This window comes from Tachyglossus aculeatus, unplaced genomic scaffold, assembly GCF_015852505.1.
Source record: "Tachyglossus aculeatus isolate mTacAcu1 unplaced genomic scaffold, mTacAcu1.pri scaffold_168_arrow_ctg1, whole genome shotgun sequence".
Lineage (NCBI taxonomy): Eukaryota > Metazoa > Chordata > Mammalia > Monotremata > Tachyglossidae > Tachyglossus > Tachyglossus aculeatus.
Genome location: NW_024044890.1, coordinates 38,812 through 57,149, shown reverse-complemented (window position 1 = coordinate 57,149; position 18,338 = coordinate 38,812). Strand labels below are relative to the sequence as shown.

The 18,338-nt window shown below is 44.3% G+C and overlaps 2 protein-coding genes and 1 pseudogene across 2 annotated transcripts; 1 reads left to right on the top strand and 2 right to left on the bottom strand.

Annotated features, from left to right (window-relative positions):
• Nucleotides 1-900: 900 nt before the first annotated feature.
• On the top strand, nucleotides 901-1,963 carry LOC119923275 (vomeronasal type-1 receptor 4-like). The gene is made up of 2 exons (XM_038742732.1): nucleotides 901-1,725; nucleotides 1,835-1,963. The coding sequence occupies exons 1-2, from the start codon at nucleotides 901-903 to the stop codon at nucleotides 1,961-1,963; spliced, it is 954 nt and encodes a 317-aa protein (XP_038598660.1).
• A 339-nt stretch (nucleotides 1,964-2,302) lies between these two features.
• Nucleotides 2,303-15,678, bottom strand: LOC119923274 (annotated as a pseudogene).
• Nucleotides 15,679-15,848: 170 nt separating this feature from the next.
• On the bottom strand, nucleotides 15,849-18,338 carry LOC119923273 (olfactory receptor class A-like protein 1). The gene is made up of 2 exons (XM_038742731.1): nucleotides 18,330-18,338; nucleotides 15,849-16,778 (listed from the first exon to the last, which is right to left on the bottom strand). Exon 2 carries the CDS (start codon nucleotides 16,767-16,769, stop codon nucleotides 15,849-15,851), a length of 921 nt encoding a protein of 306 aa, XP_038598659.1. The 5' UTR covers nucleotides 16,770-16,778; nucleotides 18,330-18,338.

The window sequence follows — 18,338 nt, the reverse complement described above, 5'->3', positions numbered from 1 at the left end:
CTAAATAGGAGGGGATTCAATTTAATCCCCATTTAACAGATTAGGAAACTGAAGTACAAAGAAGTAACTAGCCCAAGGTCACATGGCAGACAAGTGGAGGAGCTGGGATTGGAACACAGATCCTCTGGCTCCCAAACTCTTTCCCCTAGGCCATGTAATTTCTGGGGGCTGAGTTGAATCAATTAATCAATCAATCATATTTATTGAGCCCTTACTGGCTGCAGAGCACTGTACTAAACTCTTAGACAAATACCATATAACAAAGTTGGTAGATGTGTTCTCTGCCCACAGAGACTTTCCCGTCTAGAAGGGGAAAAGACATTAATATAAAAAGATTAATTATGCACATGTGCATCACTGTGGCTGAGGGTGGGGTGAATAAAGGGTATAAGTCCAAGTGCAAGGGTGATAAGGAAGGGAGAGGGAGTGTAGCAAATGAGGGCTTATCTGGGGAAAGATTTTGAAGGAGATGCAATTTTCATAAGGCCTTGAATGTGGGGAAAGTAATGGCTTGTCAGATATGAAGGGGGAGGAAATTCCAGGCCAGAGGTAGGACGTCACAAGGGGTAAGATATACTAGAATGAGGTTCAGTGAGTACATTGACAATAGAGGAGTGAAATGAATGTCCTGGGTCGTAGTAGAAAATCTGCTGCTTGTCCACTGTGTGACCATAGACAAGTCAGTTAATTACTATGTGCCTCAGTTACCTCAGCTGTAAAATGAGGATTAAGACGTGAGCCCCATGTGGGACAGGCACTGTGTCCAACCTAATCACCTTGTATTTATCCCGGTGTCCGGGACATACTATGCCTGGGACACAGTAAGCACTTAGCAAATATCACAGTTATTACTATTATTTTTCCACCAATAGTAGCAGGTCCCACTGAGAACTGAAGAGAATGAATCTGGTGGAGATCTCCTTTGCCATCCTGTTTCCACTGCAAGTAGTCCTGGGGGTCTTGGAGAATGTAGACCTCCTCTTACTCTCTGTCAGCTCCAGCCTGAGGTCCATTGAGCAGATCCTCACCCATCTGGCTTTGGCCAACACCTTGGTCCTTCTTAGCAAGGGTATCCCGGAGGCCATGGAAGCTTGGAGAATAAAAAAATTCCTGGACGCTATTGGTTGCAAAATCCTCATTTACTGTTCCCGGGTGGGCCGTGGCCTGTCCATCTGCATGACCTATCTCCTGAGTGTCTTCCAGGCCATCACCATCAGTCCAGGCACCTCCTTCTGGGCCACACTCAAAGCCAAGGCCCCGATGTGCATCACACCCTCTTGTCTCCTCTTCTGGATCCTCAGTCTGAGCCTGGATGTCCCTTCCCTGATGTACATAACCGGTCCCAAGAACAAGACCAATACTCGAAATATATTCAATTTAATATACTGTTCCTCAGTCAGTCTCCCCTCAGGAGTCACCCATGGACTTTCAACTGTTTTCATTCTCTGGGACCTGATCTTTGTGGAGCTCATGAGTGCAGCCAGTGGCTATATGGTATGTGTCCTGCGCAGACACCACCGACTGGTCCACCATCTTCATGGATCCAGCCACTCTCCCAGAGTGATGCCCGAGGTGAGCGCAGCTAAGAGAGTCATTGCCCTGGTGACTCTATATGTCCTCCTTTATGGAAACAACACAATCACATTGAATGCTTTACTGGACAACAAGATAGATTCTCCCCTCTTGTTGAATGTCCACATGACTCTGTCACTCTTTTTCCCCACTGTGAGTCCCTTTCTGATCATCAACACCAACAAAAGATCCTTTGCAGGGTAGAATCCCTGTTGGAAAACAGAAGTTGTCTGCTTCCTGCATCAACCCCATCATGTTTCAGGCTGTGGCCGAGCCCTATGCAGCCAAGAGAGACGTTGTACTGGCTCTGATGGGAGGAGCCTACTGGGACAGACTCCTCCTTATGGGAGCTTGGTCTTTGCTGTTTCTGGCAGAACAGTGCCAGGTCTGAGGCAAAGGTCTCAGCCATTCATAAGATCCCTGTGACACGTAATACCCCAGACTTTCCCAGGCTCTTTCCGTTTTGTTCTTTCTCCTCGTGGGTGGAAGAGGTAAGGGGTTGCCTCAGGATGTCCTGTGATGGGGGGTGACCTCTCTCACTCTTCTCAGAGATGGCTGAGGCTACATACACTTTCCATCTCAAAGATGTCTACCAACATAGGCCTTCTCAATCATGGCTACTGCCTCTGCTTTCCTCAAAGATGGGAACCACAATCACCATCACCACCTTTCTCAAAAGCAATCACCATCTCTGCCCCTCTCAAAGATGGCCAACTACTGCCTGTCTCAATCATGGACCAAGGATAAGCCCCATATGTTTATTGTATAAAAGCTTGAGTTTCAGTACCAAGTTCCCTGGTATCATATGACAATCAAGGTATTAATTTTATACTCGAAGGGTTTGAAAATTGTTATATGATTAAGAATTGGGTGTCATTAAGAATGTGTGGAAAAGGACTCAAACATTCTCTGGCCTGTACAACAGAAATAATATTTAGCTCTGAATTAGAAACTCAGCACCCATGCCACAAATCTCTGGAGACCATGAGAGTTGGAAGATCCAAAGAGCATAGTTTTTATTGTTTTTTTTTTAATCAATGTTAGTCATTGATTGTTTACTATATGCAGAGCACTGTTCTAAGTCCCTGGGTGACTGTCAATCCATTGTATTTACTTAGTGCTTAGTATGTGCAGAGCACTGTACCAATCACTTGGGAGAGTACAATACAACAGAATTAGTGGACACTTTCCCTGCCCAAATTAAGCTGCCGGTCTAGAGGGAGCTAGACTACAAATAAACAGAGCTGAAGAGAACTTGGCCTCCCTTCCCAAAATGTGTGCTTTGGTCAATGATAAAAGGACTTGGAATGAAGAAAAGTGTAGACATCTAAGCAAAGAAATATTTGTTACTTGGTGAAGTGATGTCACAGAGGAGCACAACAAATTGAGTCAACTCTTTGAGAGCAGGAGAATCGTGTCTCCCAACTCAATTATATTCTCCCAAGCACTTAGTGCAGTGATCTGCACAAAATAAGCACTCAATACCATGGATGGATTGACTGATAGGTCTAATGTGGGCACTGGACATTAACATATCAGACAGACCTAGCGAAATGACTATCCTCTCAACTACATCTCACAAAATCTGCCTTCACTTTGAGCTTCGATGTGAACATAATAGCAAAGGGAACCTGGAGTTGGAGGATCACCCAGTGCAGGGAGTTATGAGTATCAGCATCATCTGGCTGAAGACGGAAACATATTTCTATATAATTGATGGGACAGCATTCATAGATCTTTTCTTCATTGGAGAGGATTAAAGGCCCTGCCTGGGGTTTGCTTATGAAATTACTGTATTGGGGTGCTACCTGGCTGCAGAGCTGATAACCACAGGAAGGAGATGGTTGAGATTGAGCACAACTAAAGAACTTATTCAGCTATGACAACTTGAGCACAACTGGCGTATAAGTAGCGAGATTATGTATGTACTACAGAAGCAAAATTAAATAAAAAATTGGGGGGGGGATCTTGCAGATATTGTGATGTTTTGTGATATCCAGTAGTCTGTGAGGAATAGATTTTGAGCTAGAAAAGGCAGGGAGGAGGAATATCCTGATTGTATTCAGACTATGAGGAGACTATAATCACAAAGTTATGTGAAAGGGATACTTTCCAACAATAGAAAGGTAGCTATTACTAAGAATCCCTTTAAGAATCCTCTTAAAGCCCTACAAAAATCAAATCTTCTCCAAGGGACTTTCCCTTACTAACCTCTCATTTCCCCACCCTATTTATTCTCCCTTCTGAGTCACCTATGCTCTTGCTCTAACCTGGAGAGGCACAAAAAAATTTGCCAATAGTAGAAGCAGGAAGAAGAACAAACATTCTTCTGGGGGAGGATGTGCTATGTTCTCAGTGGCAAGAAAAGTGGGCCAATATCAGTGGGTGCAGAGTAATAAGATTAGCGCTAACTTGTCTGAAATAGGGAGTAAAGGCAGCCTGAGAGATTCATTCATTCATTCAATCATATTTATTGAGTGCTTACCATGTGCAGAACACTGTACTAAGCGCTTGGGAAGTACAAGTTGGCAACATATACAAACGGTCCCTATCCAACAGCAGGCTCACAGTCTAGAAGGGGTAGACAGACAACAAAACAACACATATTAACAAAATAAAATAAATAGAATAGTAAATATGTACAAGTAAAATGGAGTAATAATCTGATAGATGACCTGGGGTCATCTACACAAAGCTATCGGCTAAGCACTTTCACCTCCTCCCAGCTGAACCTCTAACCCACTGTATCAGGCTTACTTCTTCTGCCATGGAGATCATTCAATCGTATTTATTGAGCACTTGCTGTGTGCAGAGCACTCTACTAAGCGCTTGGAGGCTGATGCAGTAGTCCAGTCAGGCTGTGATGATACTGTTTCTCAAGAGCATATGTCCTGACAATTCTAAATAAATCCAGGAGGCATGTCTAGGAATCACTATTTGTATAACTTTTGATACATATGATATAATAGTAAAATATCAGGTAAGGGTCAAGATAAACGTACAGGAAATGGGAGAGGAAACACAGAAAATACATTTTTTAATGGCATTTATTAAATGCTTACATGTGCAAAGCACTGTTCTAAGCGTTGGGGAGGTTACAAGGTGATCAGGTTATCCCAGAGAGGGCTCACAGTCTTAATCCCCATTTTATGGATGAGGTAACTGAGGCACAGAGAAGTTAAGTGACTTGCCCAAAGTCACACAGCTGACAATTGGCGGATCCGGGGTTTGAACCCATGACCTCTGACTCCAAAGCCTGTGCTCTTTCCACTGAGCTACGCTGCGATTAGTAATATAAAATGCATATTTGAAGATATCCTAAATGTTTTATCTGGTAGTATAAAGGTAAAAATGCACAAATTCCAGGGATACAGTGACATAAAACTTGTACAATTCATTCAGTTGTACTTATTGAGTGCTTACTGTGTGCAGAGCACTGATATAAATTCCATGCGTAAAGGTTTCACCCCAATAGAAACATTCTGAAAGACTGTCAGGCTTCCCATCTCTGATTTAGCAGCAAAGGAATCAAGACACTTGTTCTCTGCCTGGACGTTGTCTCTCCCTTGCTGCCTTGGGAAGTTTGACGCACACAAAAATTATTAAGCTTAGCCTTGTTCTTTTACACCTAAGATTGCAGAGATTTTTCTTTTTATTATTGGTTGAAATTATTCCTTCTTACCAAGTCGCACTACATTGATGGGGTCTTGTGCTAACGTTTCATTCTAATCCAAAGCATCTTTGTTGTTCAGCTTTAATATCAAAACAGTGACTTTCAATCAACCAATCAATGGTATTTAGTGGAGCTTACTGTGCACAGTCCACTGTACTAAGGGCTTAGGGGAGTACAATGCAATTGATACGCTTTCTGCACTCAAGGTGCTTATAACCTAATAGGGAAGAGAGAGATTAAAATAAATTACAGATAGGGGAAGCAGCAGGGTATAAGAATATGTACATAAGTGCTGTGGTGTTTGAGAGGGGTAAGAATCTGAGCACTTAAGGTGGGAGAGAAAAACACTTTAATATCCTATGACTTTCTTTGTTCTTGTGATCCCAGGAAACTGCCATTTTTTCACTCCTTGTTGCTCTTGCTGATTTTCAGGGCTTTGGTTCTCATCCTGATATGCTCAGGATAAGTGGTTCAAAAGGGAGAGGACTGGAGTCACCCTATGGTAAGTTCCTCTCTGGGAGGATATTTGTGGAAAGAAATGTTTGTTACCTCATGGAGGAACTCAAATTGTGTGTCCGAGCTGAGATCAAAGAACTGAGACGTCTTCTGGGAAATAGTTTTGGGGGTGATAAATTTGGGGGGAGGGGTCTGAGGAGAAATCCAGGAATAGGCTTCAGAAACCTACTGAATTGTAATCAGAATAGGACTTTATTTATTTTACCTGTACATATCTATTCTATTTTATTTTGTTGTATGTTTGGTTTTGTTCTCTGTCTCCCCTTTTAGACTGTGAGCCCACTATTGGATAGGGACTGTCTGTATATGTTGCCAACTTGTACTTCCCAAGCTCTTAGTACAGTGCTCTGCACACACTAAGCGCTCAATAAATACGATTGATTGATTGATTGACTGCTACTGAGGGTTTTCATGACTCATGCTTTTGATCCAGTCAATGGTCTTTATTGAGCACTTACAATATGCAGAACACTGAAGTAAATGCTTGGGAGAGTACAAAATAAAGGAACTAGGAAACACTTTCCTTGCCCACAAGGCATCTTCAGAGGAGAGCAACCACTTGCCTGCTGTGTGACCTTGGGCATGTCAATGGTTTTCTCTGTACCTGTTTCTTCTTCTTCTGTGAGTTGGAGATTCAATGCCGGTTCTCTCTCCTACTAAGATGGTGAGCATTAAGTGGTACAGGGATGGTGACTGACCTGATTATCTTGTCCTTATCCCAGTACTTAGTAAAGTGATTGGCACAGAGTAAATGTATAATAAATATCATTATTATTATTACCACTATTATTTCATGGGCTCCAATGAAAGACCTGTGTTGGAAACAGGGAATTTCCCTTTCCAGAATGTTCTCATTCTCCTGCCACTAAGAATGATCAAGAAAGGACTAATAGCCAAGAAGGTCGGGGACAAAACTACATGAATAGTCACTAATAGAGGAGAATTTTCTTTCATGTTCATTAAAACACTCAGCATGATCGACTGTCTCCCATACAGGATGACATACAGTGCTACCAGACCAATGGCTCTCTTGGCTGCTCTGACTTTGGGCATTGCCCTGTGGGAGTGGTCAGATCCATAAAGATGGTGGACCCACCTGTGGTGTCTGTGCAGGACAAACACCATGTAGCCACTGGCCCTACTCATGAAACCCACAAAGAACATATCCTTGAAGGAGGCCACAACTGCATTTATGAGACTAGCATCTGAACTAAGAAGACCTATTGAGCAATACATTAGATCATAGGAGTCATACACTGGTGTTGTTCCTGGGCTGTAACGAAAATCAGTGTACTAGTATCTATAAGTGTAGTGAGGATCCAGGAGAAGAGGCAGGAGGGGAGGATGGACTTGGGCAGCTTGGCTTTGATTCCTGCCTAGCGGGAAGTGTCGGAACTGATGGTGATGGCCTGGAAGATGCTCAGGAAAGAAGTGGTACAGACAGTCAGGCTGCGGGCCACTCAAAGGTAAAGGAGAATTTTGCACCCGACATCGTCTAGGAAATTCCTCAATCCCCAAGCTGACAGGGTCTCTGGGATTTCACTGGCAAGAAGTCTTATGGTGTTGGCCAAGGCCAGGTGAGCGAAGATCCAGTCTAAGGAGTAGAACTTCTGTCTGGCAGAAACCACACAGGCATAAAATAAGAGAATGAATGCATTTCCTGAGAACTCAGTACTGATCTGTAACAGAATTTCTGTCCCAAAGGAGATATCACTGGCATCCATTCATATGAATTCTAAGTCAGAATTAGAGAGGCTCTCCTTCAGTGCAACCTGGATAGAGAGAGAAATAGAGAGAAGAGACAGAGGAAACGAGAGACTGAAGTGTTTCATTGAGACACGATGTACATATTTGCACCACATTAAGTTGAAATTAATTTGTAGCACCTTAAAAAAATCTCACCTATTCCATCTGAGCAGCAGAACGTTCTAGTAGAAAGAGGAGTGGACTGGAAGTCCAAGATCAATCAATCAATGGTATTTATGGATACCTACTGTGTGCAGAGCACTATACTAAGCATCAGGGGGAGTACAATAGAGAAATTGGACACGATTCCTTCTCTCAAGAAATTTGCAGTCTAGTAGGGGAAACTGAATAGACGTTGACCAAGACCTACCACAAACTCTGCAAAAACCCCAGTAGTCATAGCTAAACCAGTTTCCCAAACAGAATACTGGCTAAGGCCAAGATTTAGTCAGTATTTAAAATTGGAAAGCATACCCAGAGAGATACCTAGACTGAGGTTTAGAGAATAACTGTTAAAAGTCACTGAGGTTTAAAGCTGCAAATGCAAAACATTTGTCTGAATATCAAAAGCCACTCATCATGTGCTTATCACATGAGCACTTTGAGGATTTGGTTTGAAGGAAGGGGACTGACAAAAGGTTTCAGATGGAATAATGCCAAATGAGCTCACTCAGCCCTCCCCTTACCCCAGGTATAGATTAAACAGAACAAAAATAATCTCACCATACAGAAATCCCTTCTAGTAACGTTTGAACTTGGATCATATCAAAAGCAACCAGCAGGAACAAAAGTCAGCACACAAAATTGAGGCTTTTAGCCCTATAATCCTCTAAGGAAAACTTAGTCCCATTCAGATAGGGGGAGTGGAGTACTTCCCTTATTTAAGGAAAAGAAAATTCTTAAACTATCCCAGTGGCTTCTACGAAGTATAGATGAAAACATCCTCTTTGCCTCTCGGGTTCTGTAGGTTTTCTTACCTTTCCTTCAATCTCTCATCTCCCTAAGTGATGGCTCCAACTGCAACTTCGGCAATTCTGTGCCACTTAATCACTGGTTTACTTTAAATATAGTCAATCTAAATATCCACAACATATTCACATATTCAATCCATCACTAAATCTTGTCAGTCCCACTTTCATCGCTAAAATCTATTCTTTCCATCCAAACTGCTACCACGTTATATACAGTCACTCATCCTATCCTGCCTGGATTACTGCATCAGCCTCCTCGCTGACCTCCCAGCCTCCTCTCTCTCCTTACTCCAGTCCAAACGTCACTCTGCTGTCCGGATCATTTTTCTACAAAAACATTGAGGACATGTCTTCCCACTCCTCAAAAAACTCCAGTCATTGCCCATCCACTTCCACCAACTGTGAAATGGTGACAGCCTTATCAGTTATTTCACCATGAGGAAACTGAGGCACAAGAAGTTAAGTGGCGTGCTTCTTGCAATACACCCCGCCTAGCAATCCCAGTTCCACCTCTAACTCCACCCACCTCCTTTTTCCAAGCATTTAGTACTGCTAAATGGGCACTTAGTTCTGGGCACTTAGTAAGTGCTCATTAATTGATTTATTGATCTGAGTGGCCCTAAAACTTTTAGCTGCAGTTTAAGAGAATTGAAGGCAGAGTGGATGGAGGAAGGGCGTGGAGGAGTTAGTTCCTCCTCCCCACTAAAGTTGTGCTTCAGACTCCTCGCCTTGGGGGAAAATGTCATTTCCATGATTATGGACTTTCCCTGTCTCTCCAAGAACTCTCACTCATGTTAATTGTGAAGTTATCAAAACAAACCCCTCAAAAACCTCCAAATAACTTCCAAAAGGTTTGTGAGAATTAACGCTTACAATGGTTCTTCTCAATGATAAACCAAATGGCCTACCAGTGTGGGGGCGGAGGGGGAAGGGTTTTGTATGCTAAAAAACCTTGCAGCCGGTGGGTAGAGATTTCAGACAATGAAACATTAGTATCCAACACCTCCAGTTCTACAGAAGAGACTATATCTTAAGTATTTGGTGGGTGGCTCAGTGATAAAACAATTACTGAGTTTCATATCAATCAATGAGATGAGTTTCAGAGCTCCCCCCTCACACTGCAGGGAAAGCACCCTGAAAAGCAAAGACCCTACCCCACTGATGTTTCTTCAAAATTCATTTTGGGAGAGGGCAGCCCACGCCCTTGGGAGGCCCTGCTACCATCCCCCACCTCTCTTGCTGTTGTTAGTGTTAGGACCTTTACAACCCTTCTCCTGGAAGAGGGGGTGCCTTTAATAATAATAAAAATGGTATTTGTTAAGTGCTTACTATGTGCAAAGCACTGTTCTAAGCACTAGGGAGGTTACAAGGTGATCAGGTTGTCCCGGGGGGGGCTCACAGTTTTAATCCCCATTTTACAGATGAGGTAACAGGCACAGAGAAGTGAAGTGACTTGCCCAAAGTCACACAGCTGACAGTTGGCAGAGCTGGGATTTGAACCCATGACCCCTGACTCCAAAGCCCGGGCTCTTTCCACCAAGCCACGCTGCTTCTCCTTTAAGAGAGGAAGAATATGCAGGCAGAAACAAGGCCCCATTCCTGCAAGAAGTGCAGAAAAAATATTTACATTTTGAAGAAGTGATCAGCTGGGTAGAATCTTTGCTTTTCAGGGTGCTTCCTCCTCCTCCTCCAATTCTATCTACCTGCCTACTGGAAATTTTAGGACCACTCAGATCATTAAATCAGTGGTATTTAGTGGATAGTCATAGAATGCAGACCACTGCACTAAATATTCGGGAAAGCACCTTAGGTGGGCGTTGTGGGTGCACGGCACAACTTCTTGGTGCCTCAGTTTCCTCATCCTAAAATAACTGATCATTTGTAGGAGCAAGAGTTTCTCTAGGGGGCAGCCACTAAGTATTGCATTATGTGACTGGAGGAAGAGGAGGGGAAGTAGAGGGCACCACATATGAAAATCATTAACCCCTTGGTCTTGAGATTGGTAAACCAGATAGGGCCCCCACACAGCCTCTGAGATCAATCACAGCATTGCCATGCAAATCATACCCCCATCAAGGCACAGTAAGGTGTAGGGTCATATGACTCCAACTGTAACCTTCCCATCTTATCTCAAGTCCCCTTTCCACCCCAAATTAGCTCCTGCAATGGAGACACACACACCTGTTTAAAAGCTCAGTCAAGTAAGCTGCATAACCACCCATGCCCAGTTTAGTAATAATAATGGCATTTATTAAGCACTTACTATGTGCCAAGTACTGTTCTAAGCACTGGGGTAGATACAAGGTAATCAAGCTGTCCCACGTGGGGCTCACAGACTTAATCCCCATTTTACAGATGAGGTAACAGGCACAGAGAAGTTAAGTGACTTGCCCAAAGTCACACAGCTGACAATCGGCAGAGCTGAGATTTGAACGCATGACCTCTGACTCCAAAGCCCATGCTCTTTCCACTAAGCCACACTGCTTCAATACTAGTTTGCAACTAGTGTCTCAAGCTGAGTCTCTCCACTCAAACTCCTGACCCTTGTACTTTATGAGAAGAGAGATAGCACCATCCTACTCACCTGTCTGTGAAGTTCCAGCTCAGGGGATATCTTACAGGCAGAAGAAGGCTGAGGTAGCAGTTATCAGCTAACTTTTCTCATCACTTCCCTCTCCCAGGGTATGATTAGTGTGTGCATACATGGTGAGGGGCTGTTAGGGGGAGGGCACACAGGGGGGTGAGGGTTGGAAATATCCTGACTCCCCTCCCTGCTATCCAACAATCTGGGACTTAAGAATCTTAAGACAATTCCCAACAAGGCACAGATGCTAATTAACCCCACCTAGGGATCCTTGAGAAAACAAAAAATACTCACCGCTACATCTTGCAGGCCCCAGATCAATCAATCAATCATATTTATTGAGTGCTTACTGTGTTCAGAGCACTGTACTAAGCGCTTGGGAAGTACAAGTTGGCAACATATAAAGTCCCTACCCAACAGTGGGTTCACAGTCTAAAAGGGGGAGACAGAGAACAAAACCAAACTTACTAACAAAATAAAATAGAATAGATATGTACAAGTAAAAGAAATAAATAGAGTAATAAATATGTACAAACATATATACAGGTGCTGTGGGGAAGCGTTTAACAGATACAACAATTATTAATACGATTATTAGTACATCCACACAGACCACCACTCTTCCTACTTCCAAAGCCTTTTTAAAATCACATCCTCAACCAAGAGGTGCTACCCAATTAAGCCTTCATCTTCTCTCCCCCCTTCCACTCCCTTCTGTGTCACTTACGCACTGTGAACTTTACCCTTAATGGATTTTAATGTCCGTCTCCCCCTCTAGACTGTAAACTCCTGGTGGACAGGGAACATGTCTACCGACTCTGTTGTAGTGTACTCTCCCAAGGGCTTAGTACAGTGCTCTGCCGTTGATTGACTGACCGATTACATAGAGGTTTCACTTGGCGGCCAGCAAGAGCCCACCACCAAGCCTTAGCTCCTGCAATGGAGACACGCACACCAGTTTAAAAACTCAGTCAAGTAAGCTGCACAACCCCCCATGCCCAGTTTAATAATAATAATGGCATTTATTAAGCACTTACTATGTGCCCAGATGTGGTTAGTCATTCTCCAGCTCTGCCCATAGCCAACCCTCCCGTCTCATTGCTTGATCATGACTGTCTAGGAAGAGTCTTGGGAGCACAGACCCTTAAAAGCCCTTCCCCATTTGAATTCCATTTGGTCCAGATGAGAAAAGAAAAGTAGGGTGGGGAGATTGAAGAAATGATCAATCAATCAGCCAGTCAGTGGTATTCAACTGAGCACTTACTTTGTGCAGGGTACTGTACTAAGTCTTTTTCCAAGTACAATCCAATAGAATTGGTAGACATGGTTCCTGCCCTCAAAGACCTTAAGATTTAGTGAGATGAGTAACTAGCAATAATAGTATTTATTGAGCCTCCATTGAGTGTCATGTACTCTTACTAAGTGGTGGGAAAACTATAGTACAGAGTAAAGGTGCATTCTCTGTCCTCAAGGAGATAAACATAAAATATTTACAAGATAGTAAAAGTAAATAACTTCATGAACAATCCAGGGAACATATATTTGCAAGTACTTCCCAATCCTCTTCACATTAAGCACAGCTGCTGAGGTCTTCCATCCAATTGTCAACTGAGGCAAAAAGGAAAGTCTCACTGTATTTATTTAGTGCTTACTGTGTGCAGAGCACTGAACTAAGAGCTTGGGAGAGTACAGTATAACTCTGTACTCTATACTATACAGTATAACACTGAGAAGCAGCGTGGCTCAGTGAAAAGGGCCTGGGCTTTGGAGTCAGAGATCATGGGTTCTAATCCCAGCTCCACCTCTGGTCATCTCTGTGACTTTGGACAAGTCACTTAACTTCTCTGGGCCTCAGTTAGCTCATCTGTAAAATGGGGATTAGGACTGTGAGCCCCACATGGGACAACCTGATCACCTTGTATCCCCCCCAAGCATTTAGAACAGTGCTTTGCACATAATAAGTGCTTAACAAATACCATCATTATTGTTATAAATAAACAGACATATTCCCTGCCAACAACGAGTTTACAGCCTAGAGGTGAGGGGAGCAGTGAGGGTCCAGGGCTTTTCTGGATATGGAGTCCCCAACTCCCCTACTCATCTTTCTTCCTAGTCAGATCCTAATGAGACTTGCTCATGCGTCATCCCAGAGAGCAGAGAAGGGGGGGCATTGACCCCACAGGCCATTGGAGCTGGTGGGGTGGGAAGGGCCTGATGCCTGTTTGTACAAACTCAAGATGTAGAAGGAGGCTTTTTTTCCAGGGGGGTGGGGGGCATCTGGGTAGGAAGCCCATTGTTAATGTGGTCCCTGGAGGTTCTCATCAGAGACACCTGGTGTCACTGTCTCACTGATCAGTCTAACATCAAAATTTTAATGTGAGATCTCAGAGTGGAGCATGGATCAGAATAACGACCCAATGGTCAGTTTTGCAAATGAAATAGATTACCCCCAGTGGGTTGTTGCCGCAAAGCCACAATGTAGAGGTACTTGGAAGTAGCAAAGAGCAGCTTTATTGTTATCTCTGCTGAAGGAGGGGTGCTGCATCGGTTGTACACCTGATGGACACACTCTCTGTAGCTACTGGAGAATACACAATGATCAGTTCAGTCCACCCTTCTCCATACACCCTCCCTTATTTCCATTGGTTGCCTGGATTTCCGCTGGGTGTCCATTGGTCCTTTCTGGAATCTGTGTCCCTCTGTGGTTGGTTGGTCGGGTCTTGTTATCCTCTTGCCCAATCCCATCCTCCAGTCCAGTAGGTGATATTTCCTTCTGCTGTTGTCTGCCCCTCAACATAGTAAGCGCTTAGCAAGCACCATTAAAAAAAAGAGACCCTCACAGTTTCAAAGGTGCTTCTCTAAGTTAATTAGTCGGACACTGTCCCTGCCCCATATGGAGCTTACAGACTAAGTAGGAGGGAATAGGATTTAATCACCATTTTATAGTTGAGGAAACTAAGGCACAGAGAAATTAAGTGACTTGCCCAAGGTCACACAACAAGCAATTGGTAGAGCCAGGATTAGAACCCGGGTCTTCTGAGTCCCAGGCCCAGGACATTTCCTCTTGGGCACTTCCTTCATGCCTCCATAGGTTCCTAGCAACCTAAGCACCAACTCCTCGTAAAGCATAGCATAAGGCGACACACTAACCAGTGTACCATCTTCACTTCTAATGAGTTACAAACTGCAGAGCATAGCCCAGCATGTGATTGCAATCCTTGTTAGTACACACCCCTACATATACCCAGAAGAGCAAGTGAAATGGACTTTACTTTTATTGTAATTTCAAAGAGCATACAGACATTCATATTTTAGTTATCGGAGGTGGTTTTTCCCAAAAAGAGAAGCCCCAACACCCCAGTGAGTAGCAAAACTGATCCTGAGGAGACATGACCTCGGCAATTTTGATGGTACTCTGAAGCCATTCTTTGGTTCTTCCCTTTCTATCAGTCTTTTAATAACAATGATAATAATAATGATGGCAATAATACCACTTGTAATAATGATAACATCTGTTAAGCATGCACTTACTGTGTCAAGTACTGTATTAAGTACTAGGGTTGATTAGAGATAATCGGAGAAGCAGCGTGGCTCAGTGGAAAGAGCACGGGCTTTGGAGTCAGGGGTCATGGGTTTGAATCCTGGCTCTGCCAGTTGTCAGCTGTGTGACTTTGGGCAAGTCACTTAACTTCTCTGGGCCTCAGTTACCTCATCTGTAAAATGGGGATTAAGACTGTGAGCCCCCCGTGGGACAACCTGACCTCCTTGTAATCTCCCCAGCACTTAGTACAGTTCTTTGCACAGAGTAAGCGCTTAATAAATGCCATTATTATTATTATTATCATTATAATCAAGTCGGGCATAATAATAATAATGATACCATTTATTAAGCGCTTACTATGTGCAAAGCACTGTTCTAAGTGCTGGTCACTGTTCTAAGCACTGGAGTCCCTGTCCCACTTAGGACTCATAGACCAAGACAGAGAGTCGTATTTTCTGAACGCCAAAATGAGATGAGGAGTGGAGTCTTTGGAGGAGTGGAGTTTGACTGGGGAAAGAGCAAGTGATAGACTATTGAAGAGAAAATGGCAGAAAAGTTAGAGAAAGAAGTGGAAGGGAGAAGAGCAGAAAGAGTAAGAGGGGTCAGAGGAAGGGGTGAAGTCCCAAGGAACAGAACCAGAGGCAGGAAGAGGAGGGAAGAAAGACAGGGGTACCAGACATTCAGGGTGCAGCACATATGCCCAAAAAGTATTCACCAGGTAAGTTTTCACTTGGGCGAACGGAATAAGGCACAAAGCCTGCCCCTTCCTCACAGTGGTTCTCTACCATGGCCACTGTTTGTTCTCTGCTGCTCCCACTGGGGTCTGTCTCCAAGGATTTCTGGTATTTGAAGACAGCTCCACTATGGAACCCCCACAACAGCAAGAACAGAAGAAGCTCCACTTGGAGCAAAACCTGGGCTGGGGCTCCATGGCAGAGTGGGTGGGCTCACTTCCTTCCTCCACACAAATTCCATTGCCATCGCTCCATGGAGTCTGCGGAGGGCTGACGACTGGGCTGGGGTCTGGGCGGGAACAGTACGGACTGCCGCTGCCTGGGCCCAAGTCCCCCAACATCAGTTTGATGCTATTATATATTGTTCTCTCAAGCACTCAGACCAGTGCCCTGCACACGTTAATCACTCAATAAATGCCATTGACTGATTGGTGCTACCCAAATAGAAATCTCAGGTGGCCTTATTCCAACGGGACCCAGTGGGAGGGCATGCTGCTCCTCCTGGACCCCGTTAGGAAGCCATATTGAAAACAAGAGATTCTCTGATCCAGAATGCTCTCATTCTCCTGTCGCTGTGAATAATCAAGAAAGGACTAATGACTGATAAGGTGAATCCTAAAGCCATGTGGGCATTCACCAGCAGAGGAGAATTTTCTTTCATGTTCATTATAGTACTCAGCATGATTGACTGCCGCCCATAGAAGAGGACATAGAGGGTCACCAGGGCAATGACTCTCTTGGACACTCGGACCTCAGTCATCGCCCTGGAGGAGTGGCCAGGACCGTGAAGGTGCCGAAACAGCCATTGATGTCTGCGCAGGACAAACACCATGTAGCCACTCTCCACCGTCATGAGTCCCACAAAGAACAGATCCCGGAAGGAGTGCACGATTGAAATTATGAGGGGAGTAGCTTCACTGACACTGGTGCAGTATTTGAGATCTAATATGATTTGGACATCGCTGCCGTTCTGGGGGCTTGTTAGGTTCATCACAATATCAAACTCCATCAGCATATTGATGATCCAGGAGAGGACACAGGAGGGGATGATGCACTTGGGTAATTTGGCTTTAACTCCTGCCCACCAGGAGGTGCTGGGACTGATAGTGATGGTCTGGAATATGCTCAGAAGGCAGGTGGAGCAGATGGCCAGGCTCCGGGGCACTTGGTAAAGGTAAGGGAGATTTATACATCCCACATCATCCAGGAATTTTCTCAGTCCCCAAGCCGACATGGTCTCTCTGATCCCAAAGGTAAGAAGAATTGTGGTGTTGGTCAAGGACAGCTGGGCAAGGATCAGGTCTGGGGAGTTGAGTTTATGAGTGGTGGATCCCAAGTGGACATAAAATAGGAGGAGAAATACATTTACCAAAATCCCAATGGTGATCTGTAACAGAAGCAGGATTCCAAAGGGGAGTTCAGTGGCATTCATTGTCTTGAACTGGCAGTGAACATGAAAGGAAGCCTACTGAAAAGCAAGCCAGGAAAAGGCAAGAAGGGAGAGAGGGAGGAAAGGCAAGAGGAGAGAAAATGTGAGGAGAGACGAAAGGACGGAGAGAGGCAGAGAGGAAGTGAATCTACACTTTTTACTTTCTAATAGTTAGGCATTATGCCTTGCATCTCCTCCCTGGCAACCCTCTTCTCTTCGGATTGGCCCAAATCAATGACGGCATCCTGACAGATGCTCTGATCAGTCAGTCAGTCAGTCGGTCATATTTATTGAGCACTTACTGTGTGCAGAATGCACTATACTGAGCACTTGGGGGGAATACAAAATAACAATGTGACAGACACATTCCCCTCCTGCCATGAGCTTACAGTCAAGAGGGAGAGTATTCTGGATTTTTGCTGGATTCAAAACCACCAGGTCAATTCTCAACTTTGTGTTTTACAACTTGACTACTCATGCTGAAGTCCAGGAGAGACTGCAAGAAGAAATAGACAGCATTCTACCCAACAAGGCCAACCCCACCAACAATTTCATCCCCCAGATGGTGTGTCTTTTTATGGTTGTATGGTTTTTATGGAGACCCTAGGGTGTTTTTTCAATATGGCATATGTTAAGTGCTTTCTATGTGCCAGGTTTTTTGAGAAGTGGGGAGACACGTCCTGACTGTTTTTGTAGAAAAATGATCTGGGCAGCAGAGTGAAGTACGGAGTGGAGTGGGGAGAGATAGGAGGCTGGGAGGTCAGCAAGAGGATGGTGCAATACCCCAGGTGGGCTAGAATGAGTTTGTATTCATGTGGTAGCAGTTTGGATGGAAAGGAAAGGGCAGATTTTAGTGATGTTGTGAAGGTGGGATCAACACGATTTAATGATGGATGAATATATGGGCTGAATGAGAGAGAGGAATTGAGAATAACACCAAGGGTACGGGCTTGTGAGACAGGAAGGATGGTGGTGCCATTTATAGTGATGGTAAAGTCAGGGGGAGGACAGGATTTGGGTGGGAAGAGAAGAAGCTCTATTTTGGACGTGTTGAGCTTAAGGTGGCAGGAGGACATCCAAGTAGAGATGTCTTGAAGGCAGGAGGAAGTGCAAGACTGCAGAGAAGGAGAGAGATCAGGGCAGGAAATGTAGATTTGGGTATCACCCAGAGCCACATACTACAGTGCAGACACCTCTCTCTGCCCCAATACTGCCTGCCAACCTCTATCTTAGAGCCTCCAGGCAACCCACATACAGCTCTTTGTCTTCTCACAAGATTAAAATTGATTCTTTTCTGCCACTGCAGAGAGAAAATGGTGCCATCCAATGCCAAATGACTTCTGTTCTGTGGTCCAGGGAACAGAGATAGGAGAGACCTGAGAGACACCTCTGAGCTTCAGTAAAAGTCAGAATTTCCCTATTCGATGGTAAATCCAAACACCGGACCTTAATGACACAGAGATGGATTTCTCCTACTCACCTCCCTTGCTTCTGCTGGCTGGGATGGCCATTCGTGGGCAGCCAGACTGTCAGAACAAGGCAGAGGCAGTATTTATCAGCCACTTTCCTCTT